The sequence below is a fragment of the Callorhinus ursinus genome, unplaced genomic scaffold, assembly GCF_003265705.2.
Source record: "Callorhinus ursinus isolate GAN/ISIS: 27379988/994484 unplaced genomic scaffold, GSC_fseal_2.0 scaffold9, whole genome shotgun sequence".
Taxonomy (NCBI): Eukaryota; Metazoa; Chordata; class Mammalia; order Carnivora; family Otariidae; genus Callorhinus; species Callorhinus ursinus.
This window is the reverse complement of record NW_027397071.1, coordinates 50,543,499-50,556,502: the sequence shown is the minus strand read 5'-3', so window position 1 is coordinate 50,556,502 and position 13,004 is coordinate 50,543,499. Positions and strand designations below refer to the sequence as shown.

The 13,004-nt window shown below is 35.2% G+C and overlaps 1 protein-coding gene and 1 long non-coding RNA gene across 7 annotated transcripts in view; one reads left to right on the top strand and one right to left on the bottom strand.

The window, feature by feature from the left end:
• The window catches only part of ATG4C (autophagy related 4C cysteine peptidase), a 93,024-nt gene extending 83,484 nt beyond the window's left edge, over window positions 1-9,540 (top strand). For all 6 annotated transcript variants that reach the window (XM_025871756.2, XM_025871755.2, XM_073896625.1 and 3 more), the window contains one exon: window positions 9,156-9,540. In XM_025871756.2, coding sequence (XP_025727541.2) covers window positions 9,156-9,323 — 168 coding nt within the window. In that variant the 3' untranslated portion in view covers window positions 9,324-9,540. The remainder of the gene's footprint in view (window positions 1-9,155) is intronic.
• LOC141373434 (uncharacterized) overlaps window positions 1-13,004 on the bottom strand; it is a 207,923-nt gene that overhangs the window by 122,418 nt on the left and 72,501 nt on the right. The gene's annotated exons all lie outside the window — the stretch shown is intronic.

The following is a 13,004-nucleotide window of genomic DNA, read 5'->3' as shown; positions in this document are numbered from 1 at the left end:
TGGTTCCCAAATGTCTTTGCGGGAGGCGGAATTGCCCCGTCCTTGTCGGTCCGGGCTAAACAATCTGCTCGGGTTTGCTCTCAGGAGCTTTTGTTCCTTGCAAGCTCTCGGTACAGCTTTGGAGGATCAGAGTGAAAATGGTGGCCTCCCAATCTCCACCCGGAGGAGCTGAGAACTCAGGGCCCTGCTCCTCAGTGCGCCCCCAGAGAAAAGCAGTCACTCCCTTGTCCCCGGTCTCCGGCCGCACTCCGTGCTCACCCGGCCTGTGACTGAGTGTTTGTATCTCTGGCACCCGACCCCGTATGGAGTCTCCAAACCCAGCAGATCCCTGCGGTGCGCTCCCGCGCCGCTCCTCCCGGGGGAGGAAGGGGAGTCTCCCCAGCTCTGCCGCTTGTTGGGTCCCTGCTGGAGGAGCAGTGGCCCGACTGGGCCGTGGATCACAGTTTATGGCAACCCCGAGCTGAGAGCCCGCGCCTCGGCTCTGTCTCTGCAGCCGGCTTCCCCGCTCCGATACCTGGGAGCTCTGCTGCACTCAGGCACCCCCGGTTTTTCTGTGACCCCCGAGGGTCCTGAGACCACACTGTCCCGCGAGGGTTCCACCCCCTGCTTAGCCACTGGAGCGACGTCCCTCAGTGGAGCCGACTTCTAAAAGTTCCGATTTTGTGCTCCGCGGCTCTATCATTTGCCAGAAGCGGTCGTCGGAGGCCCCCTCCCCCACCATCTATCCTCCCGAATATCGCCTGGGATTCACTTCTCCACACGTCCTACCTTCCAGAAAGTGGTTGCTTCTCTGTTCAGAGAGTTGTTGCTATTCTTCTCTTTGATCTCCTGTTGAGTTCGTAGGTGTTCAGAATGGTTTGATCCCTATTCAGCTGAATTCCTGAGACCAGACGAAATCCAGGTCTCCTACTTCTCCGCCATCTTGCTCCCCCCCCACCTCTCTTCTTTTTTAATGGCTGTATTATTTCTTCTCTCCAAGGAAATTAATTCTAGTAATTTTGAAATTTTCTTCTGCTTCTTTTGCTGTTTCTGTTTCCTTCTGGATCCTTTTTGGTTTTTGCTTTAGTCTTCCAGTTCTCCTTTGGATGCTTTCCCTCAAATAACTGGTGATCTTCTGTGTCTGTTTATACTTAAGAATGAGGCACTAAAGAGGTGAGTAGAAGTTCTGTGTGTTTGAGCATGGCTTTTTAGCTGGTGATTTTCAATATTAGGATGATCAGGTGATGAATATGCCTTTTCATTGGTGAAAAGTGTTAGTAAGTGATAATCTTTTCTCGGGAGTTGTCCCATTTTTCAGAGAGGAGTTCTGCCATCTCCCTGTGAAATGTATGTTGCTTGCTGGTGCTCTAGGACCAAGAAGTGAAGGATGCTGAAAGGCCCTCCAGTTTAATATTTTTAGAGTCTCACTTAAATCTTTAGCTTTTGTAGCCATCACTGTGCCTGGTGTACTAAAGGCCGTATCTTTATTCAGTTTTTCCAAAGAATACATCTTATTTTTCTGTCTGTAGGATGTCTAGTGTGGAGCAAAGAAGGGTTTTGGTTGCGAGGAGGGACCTGGGAATTGAGTCTGTATGTTTGGCTTTCAGTGAGTTTCCTTGTTTTTAGTTTTGTGTCTCACCTCTGTTTTTGTGCTTTTGTATACTCTTCCTCTCCAAGTTCTGCAGGGTGAACTTGCTCATTTTTCATAAGTATCCTGCCAACACATCTCTTTCCCAATCCCTGAACTTAGATTATATCTCCTCTGCTCTGCCGTCTTGTAAAAAGGCCTGATGTAGGTTATTGTTATCTTATCTCACATCCTCTATTCCTCCTTTTTTTCCACTTCTTCTCAGCCTAAAGATAATTATAAGATAAAATACCATTTTTTAATGATAAACTTAACTACCTAATAGTACTGATGTTTGAGACCAGAAAATCTCAAATAAAAATGTGAGTATTAGGAAATTGTTTGATTATGGATGTCCACACAGGAAAAAATATTTACAAGTAGCCAGCTGTCCTCTAGCTATATAACAAAATTTATATATATTTTTTAAAAAAGATTTTATTTATTTGTTTGACACAGAGAGAGAGAGAGAGAGAGCATAAGCAGGAGGAGTGGCAGGCAGAGGCAGAGGGAGAAGCAGGCTCCCCACAGAGCAGGGGGAGCCCAATGTGGGACTTGATCCCAGGACCCCGGGATCATGACCTGAGCTGAAGGCAGTTGCTTAACCAACTGAGCCACCCAAGCACCCAGAACAAAATTTATATTACAGCCATTGAGTCCTAGTATCTAGAAGATCTTAGAGGTTATCCAATCCAAAGCTAACATTTGTGGAGTCCTTACCATATGTTTGATATTGTGCTACACACTTGATATACATTTTCATTTAATTTACACAAACCTTCTGAGGTAGGTACTGCTATCCCCTTGTACACATGAGGAATCTTGTACTTACAGAGGTTCAGTTACCTTCATAAAGGTCACAAATAAATGATAGTGCTGAGATTCAAAACTCAGACAGTTTAACTTTGAGAATATGTGCTCATAAGCACTATTCTCTACAGTCTCCTATTTATCCATCAATCCACGTGGTCCAGACAGTTGACTATCTAGTCTTCATTTCAGGTAGTGATGAGCTAAGTATTTTCCTTGGAAGTCTTTTCAATTTTTGGACAGACCCTTATTGTTAAAAAAGCATTTCTTATATTGAGTTGGAATCATTCTCTATGTAACTTTTACTCCTTCATCTCACAAAGCAGGAGAATAAGTTTGCTTCTTCTTCTAGAACATACATTCCCATTTTCTCCAATGGTACGCAATTTCTCATACCCATTGCTATTTTGGTAAATGTCTTTTTGTAAACACCTTAGTGTGTCAGGTTTATGTTCATGATTATATTTCCCCTCCTAGTTCTATATTCTCCAAGTGAAATCTGAGAGATATTTTTCTTTCATAGGTCTTCTTTACTTCTGGGATTTAATGATAAGAACTCTGATTCTTTTAAAATCTTCAGGGACTTATTGTTTAGTTGGGAAGACATGAAATGGATATTAAAGTTAAATGACTGTAAAAATATATTTAGTAAATACTGACATTGTGATAATAATGGCAGCAATAATAGCCAACATATTAGAGGCCAGGAAATCTTCTGAGTACTTTACATATATTAATTGATTTAATCCTCACAACTGTGTGGCATAGATGCTATCAATACTGACATTTTACAGCCTAAGGAAAATGAGACCATCTAGTTAAGTAACTTGCCCAGGGTCATATAGTTTGTAGGTATTAGCCAGGTTTTGAGCAGAGACTAAGTTCCATAGTCCATGTTTGTAATCCTTATGCTACATTAGACAACCTGTATGACTTTGGAGAAAGTTATAAGCACTTCAGAATGAGGTACTTGGCAGTGGGCTGGAGCTTTGAGGACTAACTGAGTTTGTATGATCAGAAAGGGAGTATGAAGGGCAGCTAGATGATAGGACCATCACGAGCAGAAACATTACAGTAGAATGTTAAGGAATGTTTATGGTTGAATGTTATGAAGTAGAATGTTTAATGTGGCTAACAAGGGCCTGGATGATCTGGCTCTTATGTACCAACGATTCTTCCTTTTTTCCTCTACCCTTGAGCCACACTAGCCTTTTTTTCTGTTCTTTGAACATGCTAAGTGTACTGGCATCCTAGGCCTTTGTACTAGCTGATTTTCCTACCTGGAGTGCCCTTCTCCTAGAACTCTAATGTGTGATTGCTTATTGTCATTTGGGTCTCAGCTTGGCCTTTTCTGACCACAGAACCTACAGAAGCCTTCCCATCCTTCCTTACCACATTACCCTGTTTTATTTTTATCATGGTTCTCTCTGAATCGTGTGCAAGCACCATTAGTAACCTGTTCAATAGCCACCTCTTTTTTGTTATTTTGCTAAGAGAATTCTGCTTTTGTTTGGGGGGACAGTGTACCTAAATATTCATTTTTCTTGGTCTCCCTTGTATTTAAGCACAATTTGGCCAGTGAAATATAAGTGGATGTGTGCTGGAAGTATCTGGGAAAAATTTTGCTCTTCTGATAAAATGGTAGATTTAGATGTGGTTCTGTCAGTCCCCTTATATCTATCTGCCCCTGCCTTGAATGTGAACTCAACACCAGGGGTTTCAGTAGTACTTTGTGATCATGAGGGAAAGGCCAAGAGAATTGTAGGAACTGTCTGACATCAATTAACAAAGCCAGCAATGTCGGGCTTTTTGTTATGTGATAACAATTCCTGGTACCTAAAGCCGTTGTTGTATTTTATCTTACTTTTTGTCAGTTGGCACAAAAATCATTCCTAATTAATAAAGATGATGTTATCAATGATAGAAACCTGGAGAATTCTGGAAGGGAGCTAATTTTGGGAGGCAGAAATGATCATCAGTTTGAGTAGTTACTGCAGCATGCCTCTACTTACTGTAGGAGGCGGTATAGTTTAGTGGTGTAACAGAACCAGACTGCTTAAGTTTAAATCCTGGCTCTGTGAGTTACTAGCTGTGTGAACTTGCACAAGTCACCTAACCCCTCAACTGTAAATTATGTATAATAACAAAGCCTAACAGAGGAATGGCTGAAACTGAGAGTAGATAATACTAAAAGATTTTATTTATTTATTTGAGAGAGAGAGCACACAAGCAGTGGGAGTGGCAGGCTCTGCTGAGCAGGGAGCCCAATGTGGGACTTGATCCCAGGATCCTGCGATCCTGACCTGAGCCGAAGGCAGATGCTTAACGACTGAGCCATCCAGGTGCCCCAGATAATATTTTTGAGAATATAGAATATATAAAGAAGATAAAGGATCAATAAATTGATTAATACCTGCATTTTGGGATGTAGGAATAAGTGGAGTCAATGAAGGAGATAGAGAAGAAATAGTTCAAAAATAGGAGGAGAAACAGGAAAGCAAAATTACAGAAATCAAAGGAAGTGAATATTTTAAGAAAGTAATGCTTAGCAGTATTGATTGCTGGAAAAATATCAAGAGAATAGGAACTAATAAAAGCCTTTTTTATTTCAGGACCAGAAGAAAGTATTTTCAGTACAGCGAGGGGTAAAAGTTGGGTTACAGTAATTGAGCAGAGAGAAGACAGGAATGAGTATCACATGTACCTTTAACTTACTTCAGTTCAACTACATGAGCTCTTGCAATAAAACAGGAATGTATTTAACCATGTGTGCTCTTTATTACATACTCTAATATAGACTGTAGTGTGTTGTACATTTATACATGTTACAGAATAGGGTTGTACACACAAGACTATACATAACCCCTTTAAACAATTTAAAGGCCTTTTGAAGATAATTTTGACTATACTGATTTTGATTGTATTTGATTTTCACATTATGGGCTGACTTTAGAACCTAATCACTACATAAAAAGTAGCTCCACTGTGGACATAATGTTGACGATAGACCACATAGATCTAGACTGCTCTGTACTGGGTATAATTTTACATGTGTGGAGGCGGAGGCTAGAGGTAAAGGTTTTGACCTGGGGAGAAGAGGTCATCACCTGGTTCTATTTCTGTTCTTCCTTACACCTATGAGCATTAAGAAGGAAGAAATTGTTTAACTTCTGTCCTCCAGCTTTTTCCTTTGTAGATTTTGAAACCTGTCAACGTAGCACATAGGAAAAATGTGATAAATTATTTGGCCTCCTGAAAAATGATTTGCCTTTTAGATAATAAAGCTGCTTTAGTGTATCTTTGATTATGTTATTAAAATACAACAGAGGACTTGCCTATTCTAAAATTATTGTTGAGCAAACCACCGAATCACCTTTTGATAAGCAACTATGAAATAGTAAAACAGTTATCTTAAATTTTTTTAAAAAATTGTTTTCTCCTAACTATCAAGATATACATGTTAGAAAGTTTGGAAATTAGAAGTATAACAAAAAAATCACCACTAAGTCTTTCATTCATAGATAACTTAATATTTTATTGTGTATCTTTCTAGTCTTTTGAAAATACTTATTTAAAATGATTTTAACATAATTGAGATTAAATTTTAGATATAGCTTTATATCTTGTTTTTTCCTTTAACATTATATAATAAATATCCCGTTACTAAATTACTTTTATCTCTTATTTTGTATAGTATTTCAATTGGTAATACCCTATGTCATATAGATAACCTAGTTTAGAATTTTTTTTTTCATGTAGATTTTATGTTATCCATCATGGAGGGACTTTAAGCTTAGTTTTGACTTGTAATATAAGAAAGGAAAACTAAAGTTTTCACTTTTGACAAAAGTTTTTAGAATCAAATTTTCAAATCAATGGTTATTCTTAAAAAAAAAAAGTCTGAAAAAACATTCTTGATAGGGTACTTATGAGCTAGGAAAAGTGTTTAAAAGGCATGTTGATAAGTGATTGAGGCCTAATAACCCAAATAATTCCTTATTAGTTTATCTCTTTTTATTGTTGCTGCTGCTGTTAAGTCATCTTGGGAAAGTAATTTAAATACTTTGGGGCTCAATTTTCCCATTTATAAAATGTGAGTAAGCTCAATAATTTCTAAAGTTTCCTTTGGCATTCCATATTTCTTTGTTCTAAAATTATTTCTTCCCTGCCATATCATATTTATGTACTGATAGGTTATTACTTACCTTACTGCCCAACTCACTTGTCCTTTAATATATATATATAATAGGCTTTATTTTTTAGAGCAGTTAAAATTTCATAGCAAAATTGAGTGAAAAATACCGAAAGTTTCCATATATTACCTTCCCCATCAGCATCCCCCACTAGACATCCCCCCAGTATGTATTATGACTGATGAACCTACATTGGACACATCATTATTATCACCCAAAGTCTATAGTTTACATTACGGTTCACTCTTGGTATTATATATTCTGTGATTTTGGAAAGATGTATAATGATATGTAGCCAACATTATGGTAACATACAGAATAGTTTTCCTGCCCTAAAAATTTTTTGTATTCCACCTATTTATCTCTCCCTTCCTATTAATCCCTGGTAACCACTGGTCTTTTTACTATCTCCATAATTTTGTCTTTTCCCGAACATCATATTGTTGGAATCTTACAGTTTGTAGCCTTTTCAAATTGTCTTCTTTCACTTAGTGATATGTACTTAAGGTTCCTCCATGTTTTTTATGGCTTGATAGCTCATTTCTTTTTAGTGCTGAGTAATATTCCATTGTCTGGATGTACCAATTTATTTATACACTCACCTACTGAAGGACATCTTTGTTGCTTCCAAGTTTTGGCAATTTTGAATAAAACAAGTTTTTGTGTGGACATAAGTTTCAGTTCATTTGCGTAAACCTTTAATATATTTTTCATTTGATAATCTTTAAAATATTTTAAATAAATCAAGAAAAGTTAGAAAAACTGTAATTCTCAAAGCCTAAATCAATAAATACACATAAGGGGGCCTTACACTATGAGTGAGTTTGCAAAAAGTAGGTACATTTTGTAATTAAAGAACAGAGGGCCCCTTTCTGACATTTTGCCCTGGGTCACAGATTTGAATCTTAGTTGATGACCCACTAATAAACCTAAATGACTTCTTTATTGATCTTGAAAGAAAGGATGAAGAGATGAAAATATTAGATTTGTTGTGCTGATTTGAAAATGATACAATGCCCATTAGATACTGGACTTTAACAAGTGACATTAAATGAACATAAAATGACAACAATTTTCAACTGTATTCCAGCCATTGGCTGGAGGTGAAAGAGGCTTGATCACATTATTTTTATTTTCTGCACTTTTCCTTCTTTCTTCCCTTTTTTATTTTATAGAGTGTAAATAAAATAAATTTGAGCAATGTATACTTTAGGAGAGTAATATGAATTATAGGTCATGATTTTCATTACATCTAATTTTTCTAAGTACTTGTTTTTAAATGGTTCATTCCCATTCAATTTAAAAAATGTATTTCATATTAACTGTCTCATTGAAATATTTTAAGTTTAACACTGTATCTGTATGCTAGGGCTACATATTTATTTTAGCCACATTTTAAGAGAATCTATAAATGCAATATATAAGAATTTGATGATCCTTCAGTTGAATATTGACATTTGGGAGAATTTAGTTTTTACCCCTGAAATTATCCTTTAGAAACAAATTATAATTAATTGATCATGATTAATAATGTGTAAATATTGTTGATATTTTTTCAGCATTCTCTGTAATTCACATAAACTTTTCAGAATCCTTATAGGTCCTTGTTATCTGTAGACAAGTTTGTTTCTATCAAAATGTCATTCAAAAATTTTATTCATTTTTAATGAAAATTCTTTTAATTTTTTAATAGAATTTATTTAACAGAAAGATTTAAAGTGGTTTAGAATGGGTTGTTGGATTGTTAACGAATCTGAAATTGATAGAGGTTATAAAGGTTGTTGGTCTCCCCACAAAATTCCAGGTACTACTTTTTTCACTTCTGAATTATGTAGCTTTAAGAAGGTAATAGGTAAGGTATGGATTATTACTATGTATAAGAACACTGTTTTTCATGTTTACCAAATTACTGCAGAAATATTTTTTCAAATACATGACTCTGAAAAGACTAAATTTTTAAAAATAACTTTTTATTATTGTTTTTGGTCAATTTAACAATCCTCTGAGGTAAGGAGTTGGGTATCTCTTGCTGCATTTTGTAGATGATAGGTAGAGTAATTTTGTCCAAGGTCTCATCAAGGTAAGTTGTAGAATTGAGATTAGAATGAACCTTCTGACTCAGTTTAATGGTTTTTCTTCTGTGTAATGGTACCAGTCTTTCACAATATTTTACTATAGTCAGTGATACCATTTTGTTTTATTGTCTATTACTACCAAAAGAAGATAAGTCTTCGTTCTTTAGTAAGCCTTTAAATCAGAAGGTGATTAGAAGACTTACTTTGAGGGAGGTAGGATGGGAATGATAATGTACTTAATTTTTGATGGTCTACTCTTAATGGAGAAGCAAGTATTTAGCTATAAGTAAACTCTACAATGCTGATGAACTTTTTGTCTTTTAGCCAGAACAGTGAAACAGTCATACTGGATAAATGTAAATGAGAGAAACTAACAAGAGAGATTCAGGACTAAAACATTAGATTTCATCATGTGGCCCTACTGTGCACTCTTGCATCCAGTAAGGGATTTTTCTGTACTTTCTGTTACAGATGCTGAAAATTTCTTCTAAAGAGAAATATCCCTTATTTACTTTTGTAAATGGGCATTCCAGAGACTATGATTTTACATCTCCTACAACCAATGAAGAAGACCTTTTCGCAGAGGATGAAAAGAAAAGATTAAAAAGATTTAGCACAGAAGAATTTGTCTTGCTCTAAAGACTAGTACATTTGTGCTTGTTGAGAAGAACACTTCTGCAGGGGGAACAATGAAGAGAAACAAGTTTACTTGAAACCGGCTTATTTTCACAAATATCTTAATTTTATATGTTCTTTAAAAAAAGAACATTTGGAAATATACAAGTTTTAAAGATATTTTTCTGAAGGAGAAATGATTTAATGAATCTTTATTTCTAATAAATATCAAGTGATTCTGGCTGCATTCCTATTTCCCTAAGATCTGCTAACGATAACTCTAACTTAACTGTAAGCCTTCCAGTCTTCAAATTCTTCCACCTGAGGCCACTAGTCTCCTGAAGGTTTTTGATATAGGCCCCAAAATTGGGATCACCAAATAGATTCAAAAGCTTCTATTTATACTAACAACCAGAAGACCAGAGAATGAAATCTTGAGTGCTGCATAGCCTCCTGTTATTAATGCAGCCAGAGGATACTTATGGATGTATCTGGATATATTAAATAGCAGTTGTTAGCTGTGATATGCATACAATTATATAAGTAGAATTGTGAGTTAATGTAATACTTAGCAATATGATTTTATAATGGCTCCTCATTTTGCTTGCTATCAAGCCTTCTCTGAGGAGTGAATATAAAGTATTGGTTTTCCCCAGAAATTGAAAGGTTATGTTATTAATATTAACTTCATCCAATCAAATCAGATAAAGGCGATTTTGAGATAGTAGCAGTTGTTTGTTTCCTGTCTAAAAAATGGAATTTTATGGGAATTCTGCTTACTATGGAGTTTTTAAATCTAAAGATAAGTACTAAGAAGGATATCAGTAGATGCTCCTCTGTGTGATTTTTGCTATTTGTATAAATCAGTGTAGTGGTGTTTAGAAGTTGAGTCTATCTATAAGGTAAATCTGCCTTAAGTGTATTATGTGTTACTGAAAGGCAAATTTGTGATATAAAAATATGAGTTATTATTCAGCCAGGATTTTGTACTTTAATAAAGATGTGAGAACATAAAATACCTTTGTTTGGTTTTAATAGGATTATTTTAGTTCTTTAATTTGAAAAAAATCATTGTCTCATATGAAGTCTATTTACTTATAATGAAGGCAGGTAATATTGTTTTTCTGAAAGCAAAATATTAACTTATTTTATGGAGCTTTCATGTTTCAGTGTGGAGAGGTGACTTATAAAGACATAAAAATTGTGTATCATTTAAAGTCACTGATCTCTTCCATCAGAAAGCCTATTTGTTAGGTTTAGAGTTGCATGCAAAACTGAAACAGAGGGGGCAGATTGCTTTAGTATGCCTGATGAGAGAAATCAGGTTTGGCATTTCCCTGTGAAGACAGTTTATTGAATTGGTATAAATGGCCTGAAATCTAAAATTTTCCTTTATGCCTGATAAAATCTAGACAAATTAAGTCCAGTACTAATTTTCCTAGAATGTCAAAACAGTTATAGGAATAAGAAACCAGTAGTATGCCCGATTTTATGCACTGCAGTTGTCTTGTCTAAATTATTGCAGTTTGTTCTTTATATACGCCTGCAGTATTCACAGGATTTTACAACAAACACATCAACTGAGAGTACCCACACCTTCAAATGAATCAGAACTGATTGTAAGTATCCTCTTACAAGAACTATATAAAAGTTTAGACTTATACTATTGCATTCTGTTATTTTCTCACCATCTTTGGGGATCATTTTAAGTAGGTTATAATTAGACCTGAATAAAGTTGAGGTGAGAGGAGGCAGAAACTTCCTTTACGTTGAATTACATTGAAAATACTCAGAATACTGTACAGACAAAACAAACCAATCTTGAATACAGTTATCCCCATGACTGAGAATAAATGTGTAGAATTGGAAATGATCAGCATAATATGCACATAAAAAGTATTCAATAATGTGTATGAATGAATGCATGCATTCATGAAAATCGAGATAGGCTGATTGGTTTATCTTGCCTGTTTATTCAACTTCAGCTGAGGACCAGTCAAAAGTTGTGCTACTCTTTTATTGGAAGGGCAGCAACAAAACTACATTATTAGATTTAGAATAGAGGTACTGTATATTCTGGTTTCAGACTTTGTTTTGAACACAGATTTCATTTCAACCTCTGACAGCCAATAAACTCGGTCAATAAAGCTTATGGATGATCTCTTTCAGCCTGGAATAAAGGAAAGTAAAAAAAAAAAAAGACAAGGTACTAAGATGGGTGTTCTGTTAGGATTATTATAGGAGGATCTTGCATTTGGACATCAATATTAAGGTACTAGTTTTACCATTAACATTTCAGAAATGAATTTTTAAAATTCTTAATGTGACTTTTTGATGGTGAAGGTTTCTTTTCTCTCTTCCTCATAAGATTTGACACTTTGAATCCCCTTTTGTCAATATATTAACCACCAGCAGACAATGTTGAGAGTCATTTGCTGGATGAGTGAATGAAAAGATCCTTTACAGTACAAGTATGTCCAAAAGGATTTCCCCGAGGTACTCATTTTTCTGTTTTTATATTAAACTAACCCCATTAAATCTGTATTATTGAGAAGACAACTTTATAGGATTAAAAATTTAGGTCACTTTTGTGTTCTGTTAACCTTAGCATTGTCCAAGGGCAAGCATATCTGAAAGTATATATGTTAATTCCATCTTGTTTTTAGAAGAATTAAAGGAATAAAAGAGCAAAAATGACTTAACTACATAATATATCCAGTGTTAGGTCAGAAATCTTAATTTTTTAGAGATCTCTAGTTACTTTCTCTCATTGCATGCTGGAAAGCACTGTATTTCTGGTCAAATCATATGGTCTAGCTTCCCCCCCTTTTCTCTGCTAATTATTTTGGAACTGGGAAAGTTTTATTTTCATGCTTTATCACAGATCACCTTCAATGGCTTGCATTGTATACCTAAGTCTTTTTGACTATATATTCAAATATAACTAAAAAAAGCACACTCTAAGAATTTTCCAGAAGTAGGAAATAAGAGAAAGAACAGATAATGAGAAAACACTTTGAAAATATTAAATAACTGTATGAATTTCTACTGAAATAGACATAAGGAGGAAACTAGAATTTTTAGTTAAAATATCCAAAATATATTGATAGAGGCAATTTCTTGGAAAGGGATTACTATTTTCAATAAAAAGAAGAGTAAATTTCTTTAAAAAATTTTAGGAGAATAAATATTGTATATTATTTATTATAGCCTCAATACTGCCAATCACCACAATTTTGTGTATTATATTCAGCTGAGCATTTAGACCGAATATTTTGAGATACTGAATTGAAAAAGTGAAACATTAGACCAGAAAAAATTAGAAACATCTCATCCTATTCCAAAATATAAATTTTATATCATTTTATAGTTTGAATCTTAACTCAGTTTAGAAATCTTAAGCATTTTTGTGCGGTTTTCATCGTTAGATAAAGACTTTCTCCTTACCTATAAGCTTTGAACAATATTTAGAGTCAGTATTGCAGACACATTTTTGAATTAGCATTTTCTTCTCTTTCATTTTTATAGTCCTCCTCAACATTATTGGTGGCAAGCAATGGCCCAAAACATTCACAACTAGTTATAAAATTTCACTTATTCTCTCATATAAGAAAAATATATTAAAAGTGAAGAATACATGTATGTTATTAGGCAGGCAAATTACTATGCTACTCTGTAACCAATTCCTCCAGAAATTTAGAAACT